Genomic DNA, 18,849 nt, shown 5'->3' on the forward strand with positions numbered 1-18,849 from the left:
GTATATATACATATATGCATATATATGTACACCTAAAGACAAACCATCATCTATTATCAAGAATAATAAGCAGACTAGTTATGATAATTGAAAGAAATTGCTATTAAATATGTAATAGTTATAATACTGAGATAAAAAAAACCGATTTTACCTCTGTCTTCTCATTTTCTTCTTTCTCACCTCTCCCCTTAAGTAAACAAATAAAAGCATGAAAAAAAAAAAAAAAAAAAAAAAAGATAAAAAGTGCAGAGAAGAAAAGTCGAAACGCCCCATTTTATTTTATTTTATTTTATTCTTTTTTTTTCTTTTTCAAAAATTTGAGTAGTTAAGATAGATTATAGTCATAAATAACAAGGAAGGTAATAATATTAGTGAATACTCTCTATCTTTTTCTCTTCCATTTTGCTCTGTTAAAGTAGAAGCCTATAGTAAAATATATTTATCATTTTTGTTCAAGAGAAATAGATTTCTATACGACCCAGTGATAAACAATAATAATAGGTGGTATGGATCATAACATGCCAGATCCTTTGCTTAGAGCCCATCTTTGGGGGAATGTTTCAAGACAATTGATGAACTCTAATGCATTTACTGGCAGTATTGATAATGAATTATTAAAAAGACAAATAACTTACAGTGATGAATTTCAAAATTGTTTAGTCGAATGTGTTTGGCAACAAATAGAAGACATTGGTAAACAATTAGAGATATTATGTCATCATCGTGATTCGAATGATATGAAGCCAAAAGATTTAGACACACTATTCCTGTTGAAAAAACAATAACATATTTGAACAAATGTAATTTTTCTCCATTGCTACTCTCTGATTTGAGCTATGTTAAGTTTTTATGTTTCTTTTGTTTTGTTTCAAATAATATGTGCAAGATAATTTTGAACGAAGAATTTTCGGTCTCTTTTCTTTTCGCAAAAACACCGGACCGATTTTTTTTAGTTTCAATTGTAAAGCCTCACGTGAAGTTTGTTCCTCTTTTCTTTTTATTTTTATTTTTCTTTTGATTTTGATTTACGAATATGCATTTCTTAATTTTGTTGTTTTGCTCTATATATTTCGTTCATCACAACTTCCACGGGGGAAGGAAGGGGTGGTCTACAAGATTTTAAGTAACAATAAAGAAAATATTATATCAGTATTCAAGTTTCATAACAGAAAGCCTATCCAACGATATATATGTATTTATCATACACCCTATGTGTAGTATAATACTCTGTCACGTATTTCGATCTTATAAAAATGCCTATTTTGCTTATCTACTTTCATTCAATTTGAAATTAGGTTAGTCGTGTATGTAGATACATTAAAATACAGATAAGAATTATAACTATTTGTTTTGCTTCTTATTGTATCTTCATTTTATAATTTCTTGCCTTCTTTTGTTTTTTATTTTCTTGACAACTATTGTTCCCTTGATTGTTTCAGGAAAAACAAAAAACAAAGATATATATGTTTTCTTTTGTTTTGTTATTGTGTTTCGTTATTTGTTTGTTTTTTAAAAAAAAAACAAGAGAAAAAAAGCAGCAACAAAAAAGTTGCAGTAAAGCGACAGAAAATGAAGATAGAAAAACCAAATCCAAACACCTCACAAAGTTCATTGCTATTTTTATTTTGCCTGTACTTTAAGTCCATAGCAACAGGGGAGAAGGTGACTCAGCTATTATTACAGACTAACTATACGTACCCTTATGTTTTATCTGTTTATTGGCTAATTGGTTTGTTGGTTTTTTTTTGTTTCAACTTCGATCATTTTGACTATATATATATAAAAGGGCATCTAGACACCTAAAACCTCGTGTTCTCGAGAAATAAACTATTGATTTGTTGTTTGGAAATTTTATTTATTTATTTATTTATTTATTTATTTATTTTATTTTATTTTATTTGTGTTTTCTTTTCTTTTCTTTTTTTTATTATAAATTATGTTACAGCCTCGAAGTACAATTACACAACAAGATTTACTAGAATTTTACGAAAGATCCAGTGGATTAGGTTTTAATCTATTTGGTTTTAATATGTCAAATTATTCCTCTTCAAGTACTATTGGTTCAGCAGATACCTCATCCTCAACATCTGCTTTCGTTATCACTTTAATAGTTAATTCAATTACTGCTGTATGCTTTTTTACTGCATTTACTATTCTTCGAACTAAATTCAAAAGAGTTTATCAGCCAAGAACTCTGCCTGATGTGCAAACAATCACCGAAGAAGAAAGAATCAATGAACCTCCAAAAGGTTATCTATCATGGTTACCCTTTTTATTATCTAAATCACATTCTTATCTGCTACAACATTGTGGCATAGATGGTTATTTCTTTTTACGGTATATGGCTATTTTCGTCTCATTTTCCTTCATCTCTGGTTGCATCTTATTCCCAATTTTATTACCTGTTAATGCAACCAATGGTCACGGATTAAGTGGCTTTGAAATTTTGTCTTATGCTAATATTAAAAACGGCAAAAGAGCTTATGCTCATGTCTTTTTATCATGGATCATCTATATTTTATTCTTATTCATTCTATATAAAGAATTATATTACTATGTCGTCTTCAGACATGCTATTCAAACTACACCTCTCTATGATGGACTCATCTCTTCAAGGACAGTCTTATTAACTGAGTTAAGGGCTAACTTAGTTGCAGAAGGAGAGTTTGAAAAAATCTTTCCTAACGTGGAGAAAGTCATATATCCACACGACTTAAAAGCCTTAATTAACAAATGTCAAGAACGTAATAAGTGCTTCAATAAATTGGAGTCTACCCTGAATTCAGTTATTAATAAAGCTGTGAAAAAACAACATATGAAATCTCCAGAAAAATTGAATAAACTATATTCAAACGGTTCTAAACCAAAAAATGATCTGAATACTTACATTTCAAAGAAAAAACGCCCTACTCATAGATTAGGATCCTGGTACATTCCAAGTATCTCCAAAATTTTTCCATCCCGCGTTAAAGTAGACACTATTGACTACTGTGAAGAACATTTAGTCGAATTAAATAAGGAAATCCATGATTTGCAAGCTGATTGGGATGTGGATACTAAAAGATTACCTGCTGTGTTTCTTATTTTTAGTAACCAAATTGACGCACAGAAATGCTATCAATCTGTCACAGATATCCTGGGTATTTTTTCATTTGGTAAGAAATTTATTGGTATAACGCCAGAAGACATTAGTTGGTCGAATTTAAATTTAACGTCGTGGCAAAGATATATAAGATACATTGGGGCTAACACTTTCCTTGTGGCAATGATCATCTTTTGGACCATTCCAGTTGCTGTAGTGGGTTGTATTTCAAATATTAATTTCTTAACCACAAAGGTCCCATTTTTAAGATTCATTAATAATTTGCCGGATTTCTTATTAGGTTTAATCACTGGTCTTTTACCAACCATTGCTCTTGCTATTTTGATGTCATTAGTTACACCAATCATCAAATGTGCAGGTGGTTTATCGGGTGCTTTGACCATAGAAGAATTAAATACTTTCACCCAGAAGTGGTATTATGCGTTCCAAGTGATTCAGGTTTTCTTGGTTACTACGTTAACTTCCTCTGCATCTGCTACTGTGGAATCGATTATTACAAATCCAGAAAATGCAATGACTCTTTTAGCGCAAAATTTGCCAAAGGCATCTAATTTCTATATTGTTTATTTCCTTTTATTAGGTTTATCCACTCCAAGTAGTAACCTTTTACAAATTGTTAATTTTATCTTATCTAGACTTTTACCATTTTTAGATTCAACACCAAGAGATAAATGGACTAGATTTAATACGTTGTCGCAACCAGATTATTCTGTCCTTTATCCAACAGTTCAAATTTTGACTTGTATCTTCATCAGTTATATTATCATATCCCCAATTATCTTAGTGTTTTCCACTTTTGCTATTTTGTTCACTTTAATATCGTACCTTTATAATACAACATATGTTCAAGGTTTTCCAGCTAGTGATGCCAGAGGTAAAAACTACCCAATGGCATTATTTCAGGCTTTATGTCCTATTTATCTTTGCCAAGTATGCTTGCTTGGTCTTTTCATTATGTCAAAATCATGGGGTCCTCTAGTGTTAGAAGTCATTGCATTAGCTGCTACAGCCCTAGTTCATGTTTATTATAAATATAAGTTTTTACCGATTATGGATTGTGTTCCTGTATCCGTGATTAGGATTGCAAGAGGTGATTTAGATCCATCTTTATATCCAACTCATGATTTAGGTCGTGCTGAAATTAATCAACTGATTAAAAATGAAGTTCATAACTATAAAGCAAATATTACAGGTGGTGTAATTAGAGATGCTACAAAATGGGAGTTAGAACATGCCAATATGTTATCATCCAAACAAGACTTAGCTTCCTTGTCTCTGTCAAGTACTGATTCAATTGCAAAATCTATAGATCCATCGAAATTGAGTGACAAATTTGGAGCTTGGACACCAGCTGACCCAGTGGAAGAAAAAAATTGTAAATTAAATTCAAGAAAACTTGAAAATTACGATTCTACTTTTGCTCCAGAAGATGAAACTTTTAGAAAATATACTTACAAGGACGTTCAAAATCAAAGATATGGTATAAAAATAGATGAAGACCCTAAGGATAGTCATCACCATGAAAATATGGAAGAACCATTAGGCGAGCATGTGGTTAACGAATGTGATGTTGGAAGACAATACAATGATCCAAAGGCCATGATGGATGATCCTGCTGCGTTCCCATTAAATATCACTGCTGGTGAATCTTGGCGGCGTAGGATTGTCAAGTTCTTTCAACCTACAAAAATGTATCCCTTTACACTAGTTAGATCAAGATTACCACATGTGTTTAATACGACTGTTGAGTATGAAGATAATTATATTGATATTGCATATACCAATCCATGTATAAGGGAAAAGGATCCTATTGTTTGGATATGTAAAGATCCAATGGGTGTATCACAACAACAGATTGATATTGCCAAAGAAGTTGGTGTAGATATAAGAGATGATTTTACTAAATATAATGAAAGAGGTAAACCAATGTTCACGTTTAACCCACCAGATTTTGAAACAAAAGTTAAACGTTAAGAAAAGTATATGAGTTAAACCAATATAAAAAGGTAAAAATAACAATTACATTTATCATTCTTGTTTCTTTCATTCCTTAATCTACCTTCCATTAAACCACACTGTGTTGTAATATTTAATATGATTGTATTACTGCCTATCGTTACAAACACTATATATATTATATGGGATTTAATATTATTATATATATTTGATGAGGATAATGAACCATATACTTTCTAATTTATACAATATTCATTCGTATCATAAATAACTTCTTAATATATTAATACTTATTAATTTTTTTATAAAAGTAGTGCAAATATTTAAAATTATAGCTTTTTAGTTTATTTATATACTATAAATAGAACAGGGAGAGAGTATCAGACAGACACAGATTATCTTTCATTCTAGTCAAGTGTACATTATGTAATGAAATCAGCATGTGATATATATATGTGCTTGTCTAGATTGATCACATATATTGATGAAGCACATTTTTCTGATAATACTCACTTTCTACTTGTGATATATTATAATTTCATATTTGAGTGTATCACCGTGTGCTAAACTTTAAAATACCTCATCAGAAAAGATGGAAAAGTATTATTAAAATACAAATGAATAACAAATGTTTATACCTTTTAGAAAATATATATTTCTGTTATAGTGCGAAGCTGTAATATGGATTATACTGATAAAAAAATCGTAAGGGGGAAAAAGTGAGAAAAAAAAGAAATCCATGTCAAATATATATCCCACGTTACTACTAGATAAGATATAGAGTAATAATGAGATAGTAAAATGCAAAGCAATTCTTGGAACTTAATTGCGTATAAGAAAATCATTTAAAAACAATTTGTGATATTACAGTAGCTTAGGAATGACACGTTTTCCTGTGACAATACATAACTTTGTTAAAAATGTACATTATCAACTTCAATTTGAAGAAATAAGGGCGCTACAGATCCACCATTTAACAAGACAAATGACAGATGAAGATTTCAAAAATGATCTTTATTATTTAGCTATTACAGAAGATGGGAGTGTCCAGTCAACTAATTTGGTCACAGTATTCCAAAAACTTAAGAGCTGTTACAGTACAAAGCCAGTAACAGTTTTTATTAGTTCTGAAGAAATATCTCTTGGGAAACCTTTTAAACAGCAGTATTGTGATGACAAGCTCATTGTTATGATAAATGGTTCAATTCAAATAGATTTAGATTGTATATCCTTTCCAATTACATGGGTATATATAAAAAAACAGATATATGAAAAACTATCCAATAATTCGATTATTTTGAATTTTGATGATTTATCAATATGTAATAATTGGAAAAAGAAAAAAGGTTGTATTGATAATGATGATTGTATTCGTTTTTTAACTAATGAATTGCGAGAATACGGACAAACGACCATATATGTAGAAACAGTTAGCAAAAATAATAAGAAAACAGATAGAGAAATCAAGAATATAATCCCTCAAAATCAACATATTATTGGGAGTAATTTAAATAATATAATGAAAGGACTAGAAAGGTTAGAGGAAAGTATTGCACATATTACAACAGATGATGTTTTTATAGACATCCCGTTAAAGAATGAGGAATTGTTTGAATTTTATGATAAAATTAAGACAGAAAAACAATTAATTGATCTAAAACATTCTTATGAAAAATATCAACAATGGTTAACATTATATGGTAATGATGAGGATAGGATTGAATCATATTTAATTAGTCACAATGAGAAGTATAATTCATTAATACAAAGTTCTAATAATATTTTAAAAAATACATTAACTAGAGAAACTGCTATTGCAACTTCTGATATATATAATAATAATAATAATATAAATATTAATAGTAGCAAACTACTTTCATCACCATATAATATCCCAAATGTCGTAAAGGGTTTCATCAATTTAAAAATATTCGTATTAGATTTAAATGTTTGTTTTAAATTTACTAATGAACAAGACATTTCATTACCATCTGGATTATCTTTAGAATTTGATTATAGACTTGAACAACGAGATGAAAATGGAAATAAAATTGGTAATGACTTGATTCAAAAAACATATTGTATAGATTTAATTCATGGATTTGGTGTTAATGTTACAAGGACATTTACTAGATTTAAACATGAATTAGGTACAAAGTTCCACATTCAAGATATTGAAAATGCAAGAATTGTTAAGAAGGATACGTATACTAATGATAATAGTGACAATAAAAACAGTGACAATAATAATAATAATAATAATAAAAGGTATTGTATATTGGTGTTAGAGATTATTTTAAAGAAGAGCATGATGATAAACCAGTAAGAATATTTACTTTTGAGACTAACAAGAATAAATATGTAACAGCAAATTCAAGTAATGCAAATGATATTATTTCTACTAGCATTGGGGACACAGATAGTGTATTGTTAAATATCGATGAATATGATCTATTAACTGAAACAGATTCCAATTTTTAAGGATATATGTTACTTTCTCTCTTCTTTTCCTTTTTTTTTCTTTTTTGGTTGTAGAAATGAGGTGACCATGAATTGTATTATTTATGCTTAAGCACATTTACATATATATAAGTTTACATTTCATGTACTAGATATTTTTTTATACATCATAGAGTATTAACTGTTGATTTCGAATTCAATTATAGTTTCCTTTACCTGCAGAGATATGGTCCCCCTCTGTATACTTCACACCTTCGTGGTATTGTTTGTTTTATTTATTTACTATTATATTTTTTACTTTACTCATTCTTTCACATTCTTGCTTATTTTTTATTGTCTTCTCGTTATGTGTTGTAGTTTTTCTTTTTTAGGTGAAGAAAGTTATAAAAAGTATATAATTACGCAACAGCTCATCTATTGTTTTCGTACAAAACGATATAAATTATTTCCAACAGTTTCTCTGTTTTTTATTTTACTGATCTAATTGCACAATAATTTCGTTCAAATTTGTGTTATTTTTTTTTCCTTTTACTTTATATTTTAGGTTGAAAGATAGAGATCCATCATCTCCTATTATGTTTCACAATCATAATTGTTTTTCGGAAATATTTACATTCTTTGTTCGAACTTTTGGACTTTATTTAAAAGGCAAAGCAGGAGAAAAATCATTATACAAATACAAAAAAAAGGCTTAAAATGGTATTTAAGGGACTTGCGAAATTACATCATCATTTGCCGTTATCTTCTTCAAGTTTTTAGCACAAGGAACTGTTTTAGTTAGAAAAAAATTTCTTAACCTACTATAAATTACCATATTTATAATTTTGTTTTAACTGAAACCTAATAATGTTGGTTTGAACAAAACAATGTTGCAATTTTATCAATAATTGAATAAACAGTACTGAATATGCAAAAACGGATAAATATAAGCGCATCGTCAAAATTTACCATTTCTAATTTTTGTAAATATTTTTAATATCATTTCATTAAAAGTTCCAAAGATCTAGTGTTTGCACTCATTTGTTAAACATTTAATTTTATTAAATATTCAAGATAGAAAATAAGTCTATTTAAGAAAGAAAATACATTGTCATTTCACCTTAATACTATTCATTCTGTCTAAACAATACATATGAAACTTATGCAAATAGTTAGGTTTTAAGAATTCTTGTATAAACCCTAATTTCATAGGATTATGACCGTTAAGGAAAAACAAAATAATTATTTCCTGTCCTATCTTTTTCTTGTCAATATTATATATGTCTCCATCTTTTTCTTATATTGTTTCCGAGAGATCGCCAATTTTTTCTAGTATTGTTGACAAATGAATCTGGGGAAAAAAAAAAGAAAACAAAATTTGAAAAGTAAGAAAAGAAAACTACTCAATTAGTCAGATCTTTGAGTAAATATTTAGGCAAGATCTCGTAAAAATATATAACGCTTACTACAATACTTAGAGTTGGCAGCAATATTCTTCTCGTTATATATCTTCCTTTTATATATATATATATCCAACTATATCCAAGGTAGTAAATTCATGCATATATATATTCTCCAATTTTATCGTCCAATATAGAATAATATATTATAACATTATTATAACATTATTACACCATGATTCCGTCATTAATCAGTCGATTGTATAAAGAAAGATTATACAGTTTATTACCTATTAATTCGTCCCATAAAACATATAAAGATGTTGAAAATGATAAATATTACCTTGCGTTTCGAACTATTATTGTAAATGTAGCAATGTCTAGAGGCCTTAATGCTATTATTGAACAGACTTTAGACGCCATTGATAAAATTCTGAATGGTGAGCCAAATATTGTTTCTGATAATATTACAAATGAAATGATCCAATCTATCTTAGTATTGATTAGGCTTTTGAATGGAATTTTAGAGTATTATTGGAATGAGATTGATAATTTTGCCAAAAACAATAAATATGATTCCGATTATTCAGTGTTAATGGATTCAAATACTGGTTCTACAAAACCTATGAAACCTATTAGACTGAAACAGTATCCTAGCTTAATAAAAGACTCATTAGTCATGAAATTATTAGACACATGTATTAAAATAAAATTTCATATACGGACATTGCATATTTTGGCTAATATATCAAACTATTTGACACATACATCTAATTCAATTCCATTCAATACAATTTTACCTGATTATCAAAAAGCTTTGAAGGATAAAGAAATTTACAAATTAGCAGAAATTATGGATTATAATGTGTGTCAAATTTCTCGGTTTTTATCAGCATCAAATCCAAACGGTTTCTTTAGATATATTTATGATAATATCCAGAAAAAAATTTTTATATCACAAAATGAACTTTGTGTGGTACCATATTTGCACTTTCTTAGTCAAGTATTTTTGGTTAAATCCATCGTATTCCAATATTTAGAATTCTCAAAGTATATCTTAGGATTGTTGAACAAGCCGTTATTCCAACATATTATAATGTTCTATGTCTCTAAAGTTTATATCTTCTGGATTATGTCTAGACCAGAAGAATATGTATCACTAATTAAAGAGTATAAAGTTTTTTTAAAGAAACATCAATCTAAAAATAATTCATTACATGCTTTTATTACGAATTTTTTTGATGAAATTTATTCAAAATACAGTGTATCAAGTGTTTTAACTAACACGCAAAATGTTACTTCAAAGGATTTCAATAGAATCAATCCAGAAACTATGACAAATGACAACGATAATAATAATAATAATAATAATAACGATAATGATAATGATAACGATAATGATAATGATAATGATAATGATAATGATAATGATAATGATAATGATAATGATAATGATAATGATAATGATAATGATACAATCTATTACTTTCCTTATCCCACAACTAGCATTTTTAACTCATCTACAATTCATTCAAATTTACACGCATCAAATATTTCTCATGATTTTAAAAACGATCAAGGCAATTCAAGCAACCTGTCTAATCTTTCTTTTCCGTTCGTAAATGCATCATCAAACATTAATATAAGCGATAACATAGAATATATGAACCAAGCATCATTATCACCACTATATGATCAACTTAGGAATGCTGATGATTTTTTTAATAATTCCAATAGTCCTTATACCCTCAAAAATAGTAAAAGAAGAGAAGCAAATTTTGAAAATGTAGATGACCTATACCTTAAGTTAAAAGTGGGTAACCTAACTTCGAGGACCCATAAGATATCTTCATCCCAAAACACTAGTCACTTGAGTGGTATTTTAATACTCTTCAGTTATTTCGATGATAATGATCCATTAACTCATATTGCACCTTTAAGATTTTTAATGATTTTGACTTTATTTGATGTGGAAGTGTACCAACTTATGAATACACAATCTTTTAGAAATTTATTGAATACAGATACGGTCAATAGCAAGCAAGAGGGGTTTTTTGATAATACTTTGTTCCATTTAGATAATAGATCACCAAATCAATCATTAGAACAAAATGGTAAGCAGGGTGATAAACAAAAAAAAGGCTTAAATCATAGTTTCAAGAAATTGTCATTACTTTCTTTCACAAAGAAAAGATCTTTTAAATTTCTCAGTTTACTAATTAAAAATTTAAACGAATCATTAGTAACTTCATCCACTGTAGCACTTGACGCTATAAGAGTCACCTTGATGTATTTACTACTAGCATCTTCTATTTCTATGGTTAATAAAGGTTTTGAAATTGTTACTTTAGCTAGGAGAATGATACCTATTCTAGGTGTCAATTTAGGTGTTGGTGAGAATTGGGGGAAGAATTTGGTTTCTAACAAGATATTAATAAGATGGTTATCTAAAAATCAACCAAAACTTAATCAATTTAAGATCACGTACATAATATCAGTTCTTAGATTCGAATCAACCCATTTCATGAAAAACTTAGGTCTGTTAACGTTAAATTCAGATGCTGAACTAGAAAAGTTAGATTTATATATTGAAAGCATAAAATTATTCTTTATCCTTCCTACAAAACAAGATATTATGGAAACAGTCGTTAATCAAACATCTTCATTTTTAAAGGATTCATTATGTTCGATAACTAGTATTATATTGACAGATCATCCAACTTTAGCTGAAAAGGTAACATCTTTTGTGGATTTTATTATTGATGGAATTATTCGTGAACAGGTCGACAACATGAATTCATTTAGTAGTAGTGACACACTATCGATTGTTTCTTCAGTTAAAGAAAACTCTCCGCTTGGAGATATTGGTAGCTCTACTGGTAGTCTAGCATCTCATTTGAAACAGCATTCTGTTCATACAGATAGCAATGTAGATTTAATGTCACAAATGAGTTTTTCATCCACCTCATCCTCTTCTAACCTATCGCTCATGTCCTCATTAGCTAGGGATCAGTCGAGATCTAATAATAATTTGGAAATATTAGTAGGCCATAATAATGGTAATTGTGAGACTTCTTCTCTTATTGCTCCCCAAGCATCAGCATCATCTTCTAATAAAAACCATAGTTCGTTGTTCATTTCTCAGGAGGATGAGAATTCGACTTCACCTTCAATAACATCTCACTCCACATTGCATGCATCTTCTACAACACCATTGTCAAAGCAATTTGAATTATATGATTCTCTACTAATGAAAAATACTGCTGAACCAAACAATAGTTTAATTAGAAGGGCTATTTCTAAAATATCTATTGATTCAAGTATAAAGTCTATAAGTAGCAGTAAAGGAGATAGGAATTATGCTAAAAATATCCTATTTAATATATTAACGATATTTGATAAATATTTATCATTATTTGTTTTACCGTACCAAGATTCAACTAATTCTGTTTGGGTGTTGAATGATTTTAAAAATGTTATTCAACCTATTTTTATTTCCATTATATTGTTTAATCAACAAATTCAGTCAATTTCTGAGAGTGTTTTGAATTCTTTAATATTCAATGTGGAATCTGTGATGGATGAAGTTTCTTCTATTGCTATTAAAGGATATATTTTAATTTGCAACTGTACTATATGCTTGATTTCTATGAGTTTGTTTGATTTTGATATTAATGATGCAAAAAGAAATGTCCTTATAAGGATAATTATCAAAAATCTGAAGTTAAGAAAACAGTTGTTAAATGTTGCAAAAGAACGTGATATATTTGATCAGGTAAGTAATAGTGAAAAGGCTATATTTCCATTGTTAGTTGGTTCATTAGGTCGTGGGTTATTGTTATCGTTAAGTTCGTCTAATTCTGGTGTTTACAATGGTCTAAGAATAATATGTCAAGAATTGGATACAGCAATAAGTTTCCACAATAAATCTGTTGATAATATAAGTCCTAACATATTTAGCAATTCATCTTTCCAAGAAATTCTAGGACAGTGTGATGATTTAACTGCCAATACAGGCTCTGTTTTCTTTCAACGGAAGATTCGTAAAGGTCTTTTGAAACATGTAAAGTCCTTAGATTTAGTATTACTTGATAGCATGTATGTTTTATTTAAAAAATGGAAAAAGTATTCTAGAATAGGGAGAAAATTAGATACCGGTGAGTGGACAGAATTTAGGAATTTGTCAGGTATTTTAGCATCACTCTCAGGCCTATTATTTTTGGGTTATAAAAAAATAGAAGTTGTTGACGATTCGCAGTATGAAAATTTAGTTGTTAATTTACGTAAAGATTTTAATTTTTTTATCTATAAACAGTGTCAATGGTTGAATGATTCTGATTTAATTATGAGAGAGAATGCTAAGGATGTTATAAGTATCGAATTGCATCCATTGTCCTATAATATTCTTTTTGCGCATTTAAATGCTAGAATTGAAGAATTATTTACTAGTCAAATGGTATTATCAAACAATAAAGATGCATTTATATTATTGGAACAAATTATCGTTACTCTTAGAACAATCATGCGAAAAGAAGATGAAGAAGAAGTCATGATTCTTTTCTCAATGGATATAATGGGAATTGTTGACAAATTGCTTATAGTTGTGTCAATGATACCTTATGATTTACCACAATATTATAAAGCTATTATTCAATTATCAAAAATGTTTAAGGCACTAGAAAGCTCAGAGACAAGTATGGCAATAAAAAATCATTTTCGTCTTAAAAACAAATGGTTAAAGCACTTAATAGAATGGTTTAAATTAGCAATTTCAAAGGACTATGATATCGAGAATCTTTCCAAGTCACACAGAGATATGGATCTGGTTAGACGTGATCTGGATTATTTATATATTGATACTGTAATTGAGTCTTCAAAAGCTATTGCGTATTTGACAAAGAATTTACCCCTAGAAGTAGTTTCTGCTTCTACTGAAGATGAGATGAAGAGATCAATTTTTGTGAAGTTTGGTAATTATTTTAATATATTACTCAAAGGTCTGAGAAAAACTATGGATCATGAAAAATATCCTTTATCTTTGCGTCATAAAATAGATATTGTAAATGAAAATGTTATTTGGGCTTTGACCAATTTGTCCCGTGCAAATATTGAGAGCAGCTGGAAATTTACTTTACCAATGGGTTATTCAAGTGATAAGAGTATACGGATTGCATTTTTAAAACTTTTCACAAACATCGTATCATCAATGCAAACTCAACAAAAGGAAATTGAGAATGAAAAATTAGAAGCAGTTGACAATTTTTTACAGTTTATTATTAAGAATCCACAATTAGGTTATGCAGTTGCTCATACATGTCCATCAAAGGATTTAGATGCATATACTACTGTTCTTATTAACGGTTTGAAAATAAGAAATGCTGCACATATCGTTGTTTGTCAACTGATAACAGAGGAGATTGCACATGCTTTACGACCAATGGATATATTAAGAAGAAATAGTTGTGCTACGCGAGCCTTATCACTTTTTGCAAAAGATAAAGGGTCAAAATATTTAATTGATATATTGCAACCCATCTTAAAAGAATATGTAGACTCTAAGGAATATTTTGAAGTTGAAAGATTGAAACCCTCGGAACCTAATTATGAAAAACAAATTAGTTTATTTGTCAAATATATGAAGATGATTATTGATGCAGTTACACAATCAGTTGTACGATTTCCTCCAGAATTGTTTTATATTTGTCATACAATATATACGGAAGTTGATAAAAAATTTCCAGATTACGCCTATATTGCTGTGGGTTCTTTTGTGTTTCTAAGATTTATTTGTCCTGCTCTTGTTAATCCAGAAGCAGAAAATATTATTGAACTAAGTTCCATTTCTGAAAGTCGTCCATTGATCACCTTAGCGAAAGTAATTCAAAATATTGCAAATGGTTCAGATAATGTTATCAAATGGCCTTCACTGATTTCTCAGTCTGAGTTTTTATCAGAATGCTCTGTTAAAATATTTAATTTTTTAAAAGAAATATGTGCACCTGAAAGAGTTCCTACTATCAAAATTAAAAACGATTGTCCTTCGAAACCATTCGAATATAGTTTTTTACATCATCTTCTAATTACTAGAAGTCTTGAGATAAGAAAGAAGCTTTTAGAGGGATTGAATTATGTAGATGAACTTTCCTTCTTTAGAAAGACTTTTCTTCTTATAGATGATCTTTTAGGTAAATTGGGTGAACCAAAAGTCATATTATCACAAGAAATTCCAGAGTTTTTTACAAATAATAGTGAAAAATACCCAATGCTATATGAGTATATGAATAGGCAAACATTTAGGAGTCATGGAAACGTAAATAAAGCTTTAGCTGCAATTTCTGAATCAATCACATCTAATGGTATGCCAATCATATCTCTAAATATTAATCGTAGTGTAATGCAAGACATTGATCGTGAAATGCTTATTTATCAATTGTTGAAAGTGTATGTTCGAATTTGGAATGCCCCTCACTTTTTTGCCATAGACTTTACTGATTTTGATAACTCATATTTTGATATTAAAAAAATGGTTAAGTTGCTAAGTAATCTTTTGCCAAGTTTTACTGTCAGTAATTGTCAAGGTTTCTACCTATTGAATATTAATGAAAATTTCATACACTGCTGGGATATGTTTTTTAATCATGAGAATATATACTTAAAAAAGGCAGTTCCTGTTCATTTTATAAATTCTGCATTAGATGGATATGTCCTTGAATCATTAAATATTGAAGGTAATTCTGTGGATGTTTTGCAAGATATTAGAGTCTCCTTGCATGACATTGAGTTACAGGACTTAACAAAAAACATTTCAATACCAGTATCCCTTAAAATTGGTAATAAATATTTTCAAATATTGTTTGAAGATACAAGAGATATGGTTATCAAACAATTTGATGAATTTATTTCTGTAAAAGTGAACGAAGTACGCGAACTAGTTAATATTTCATCTGTTAGTGTATCTGCTGTTGTCAATTCTAAAATGGAATTCACAATAAAGATGAATAACTGTGAGACGTTCGTATTTATTAGTTCAAAGTATTTGGAAATTGTTAAAATATTTCAGTATGCCATTGCCAGAGAAGAAACTAGCATGTTAAAAGGACCATCCACTATAATCAAATCTCAGCTTGATGAACTTAACAGTGAACTGAACTTAAATACTGAATACAATGATATTATTTGTAACCTAATTCTGGCAATGGTTGTGAGTTTATTTCACCCTGATAACACTGTAAAAAGTTTATCATACAATTTTTTTGGGGAAGCTAACAAAATATTTAATTTAGGATTTAATACAGCATTTCATAATACACCAGAGCTTTATATTCCTTCTAATATTACATCATTCTTAAATATGTTAGCAAAAGCTCAAGCTCGTAAGTATCCTTCATTAACTGTGAATATATGGAAATATAGTTTGAAAGCAATAAAAAATCATGATATATCTAAAGATTATATTCCAACTGCATTATATGCGCTTTCAAAATGGGTACAAAATTTGATGGATTATGTTTATTTAGTAGATAGGCAAGAAGGACCAAATATTATAGCTCAAATATTTAGAGATCTTATCAAATTAAGTGTAGAGGATAATGATTTTGCAACGATTTATTTACGAGAAATTTGGTTTCCGATATGTGCCGATGGAAGACTTTCTGATATTCTGGTAGATGAAGTAATAAATCATGCTTTGGAGAGAGATTCAGAAAATCGTCCTTGGAGCAAGATTATTCCAATTATTTGTAGTTTTCCTACTGTTGAAATTTCAAGAGAGATTGTGAAGAGATTATTAATGTCTATTAGAACTGTCCTATCTTCGTTTCAGATGAAGGGATCGAACCAAAGTTGGGCTGAGCTAAAAATTTTAGTAAGTATTGCGACCTATAGTTTTTTTGAAACATCATTTGTTACAAAAATGTTTTTACCTGAGCTTTTATTTAGTATATCGTTGTTGATAGATGTTGGTCCAACAGATATGAGATTATTAATTTGCAAGCTATTAATGAATGTGTGCAGTTCCTTAGTTATTGATACTTCGCTTGCAAGTATACAGAAAGAAAAATTAGAGCTGCTTACATTAAAATTTTCTAATAATAAAATCAAGTATATTTCAGGTTTTAGTCAACACAAGGACAAATTGCAGTTAACATTAAACGTGTCATCATTTTCCAGTAAATTTAACATTTTAAAAGACTTTATAGAAGATATTTTTGGTATAATGCAGATATTTCCTGGTGAAGATCATATTGAGTGGATAGTACGTTATCGGAAATTGTTAAATGATATAATATTTTCTAGTTCATCTTTTTTTTCTTCAAGAGCAACAATGATTACAGGTATAATTTTAAGAAAGCAGCCATCAGAGACATTTTGTAGAGATTTAATTGTAGAAACTATTAAAGTCGTATCGTCTCCAATTACTACTGACGAAAACATGTTTATTATTATGGGCCATTGTTTTACCTTTAATATTACTATTGATGGTCTTGATCCATCATCTTATTTGATTAAAAGATTATTCTGGCTTTCAGTTATTTTGATTAATATTTATGATGCAGCGGTATATGAAGGAGCTCTATTACTATTGTCAAAAACATTTAATAAGGTTAGCGCATATTGTCAAAATGATAATAAAAAATATACTACTTCCGTAGATATTTTATTAGAATCAAGAAAATTCGCTTCAAACATATTTAAACAAATAGATGAAATCGATAATACTGTTTGGAATCAAGAAAATTTTGCTCATATATTAGCAAGTATTATTAGCAGTGGATATTCAGTTTTATCAATTCGACATATATCTGTGGATTGTTTGCAAACAATTTTTATGAATCTTTTTTTGGAAGAAGGCCAACGCAATATTTCTACAAATTATAGGTGCTTTATGTTTATTTTGTTTTTGCTTATTGATAATGAGAAATTTATAAACATATTACAAAAAGTGGGGTATAATAAAGAGATTGTTGTTTTATCAAAAGATTGTAGAATTCCAGCGGATTTGCTTTGTTGGTTAGCTTCAGATTCTGCCTCGTCAAATACATCACTATACCAAGGGTCCTTGATTTTTAACAATAAGACAACCGATGAACAAACTCGATTTAAATTTTCACTAATTATGAAATATTTATTAGTTACAAATTCAGTTTGTTTGTTCAGAATTTATGGTAATGTGGAAGAAAGAATCAAAAAGATAATTGTTATAGATGGTGTAAGTGAATCTATCCCATTATTATTGGATATTGTAGGACAGGCTGTTAGGTTCAATGATTTTGATAACATAGCACAGTATAAAACAGAATCGTTAGAGAGGATAGAGAGACAAGGTTTAAGAATTATCATCGATTTGTGTAATGAACATTTGCATAATAAAGAAAGTGGAGATATAGATAAACTCATCATAAGAAGAGTATTGGTTGTAAGAATTCTGGAATGTCTAATATGTCTATAGAAAAAAAGGATAGTTATGAGATAAGTAAGTTAATTGAGATAGGAATTTTTTTTCATATTTGCGTTTGTAATGAAATATTCTTTTTCATTTAAAAGATTTCGTGTGTACGTTAAACATAAACACTTTACTTATGGTATATTTTATGCTATCAAATTACATGAAAATATCTTAGAAGAAACTCTGAATATATGAATTATAGGTGAGCTATTGGGTAAATTAATACTTATATAAAATTTTATGGATTTAGTACTTTAGAAACTTTTATATGGTAGTTTTATTAAGCTATATAAATATGGAAAAATATGGAGAAATACTACTTAAGGTAGGTAAGTTTAGAGAGTAACTAATATATACTTAAATGCTTCTAAATTAAACTACAAATACTTTTTAAAATTATTGCTCTTGAATAGACTTATAATTATTTAAATCAGATGGTTCTTATGAATTTGTAATATATTAAGTATGTTTGTATGCCATTTTTTTTCAACTTCTTAAATAGATAC

At 28.7% G+C, this 18,849-nt stretch overlaps 4 protein-coding genes across 4 annotated transcripts; all 4 read left to right on the forward strand.

Moving 5' to 3' along the window:
• Positions 1-506: 506 nt before the first annotated feature.
• PWA37_003962 (uncharacterized protein) lies at positions 507-785 on the forward strand (the record flags this gene model as incomplete). The annotated part of the gene is made up of 1 exon (XM_064860469.1): positions 507-785. The coding sequence occupies one exon, from the start codon at positions 507-509 to the stop codon at positions 783-785; it is 279 nt and encodes a 92-aa protein (XP_064717486.1).
• Positions 786-1,936: 1,151 nt separating this feature from the next.
• Positions 1,937-5,077, forward strand: PHM7 (Phm7p; the record flags this gene model as incomplete). Its single annotated transcript, XM_064860470.1, has 1 exon — positions 1,937-5,077. The coding sequence occupies one exon, from the start codon at positions 1,937-1,939 to the stop codon at positions 5,075-5,077; it is 3,141 nt and encodes a 1,046-aa protein (XP_064717487.1).
• Positions 5,078-5,939: 862 nt separating this feature from the next.
• ATG34 (Atg34p) lies at positions 5,940-7,385 on the forward strand (the record flags this gene model as incomplete). The annotated part of the gene is made up of 1 exon (XM_064860471.1): positions 5,940-7,385. The coding sequence occupies one exon, from the start codon at positions 5,940-5,942 to the stop codon at positions 7,383-7,385; it is 1,446 nt and encodes a 481-aa protein (XP_064717488.1).
• A 1,748-nt stretch (positions 7,386-9,133) lies between these two features.
• Positions 9,134-18,346, forward strand: IRA2 (Ras GTPase activating protein IRA2; the record flags this gene model as incomplete). Its single annotated transcript, XM_064860472.1, has 1 exon — positions 9,134-18,346. One exon carries the CDS (start codon positions 9,134-9,136, stop codon positions 18,344-18,346), a length of 9,213 nt encoding a protein of 3,070 aa, XP_064717489.1.
• Positions 18,347-18,849: the final 503 nt, after the last annotated feature.

Source organism: Arxiozyma heterogenica (assembly GCF_036370985.1).
Source record: "Arxiozyma heterogenica strain weizmannii chromosome Unknown scaffold_5, whole genome shotgun sequence".
Taxonomy (NCBI): domain Eukaryota; kingdom Fungi; phylum Ascomycota; class Saccharomycetes; order Saccharomycetales; family Saccharomycetaceae; genus Arxiozyma; species Arxiozyma heterogenica.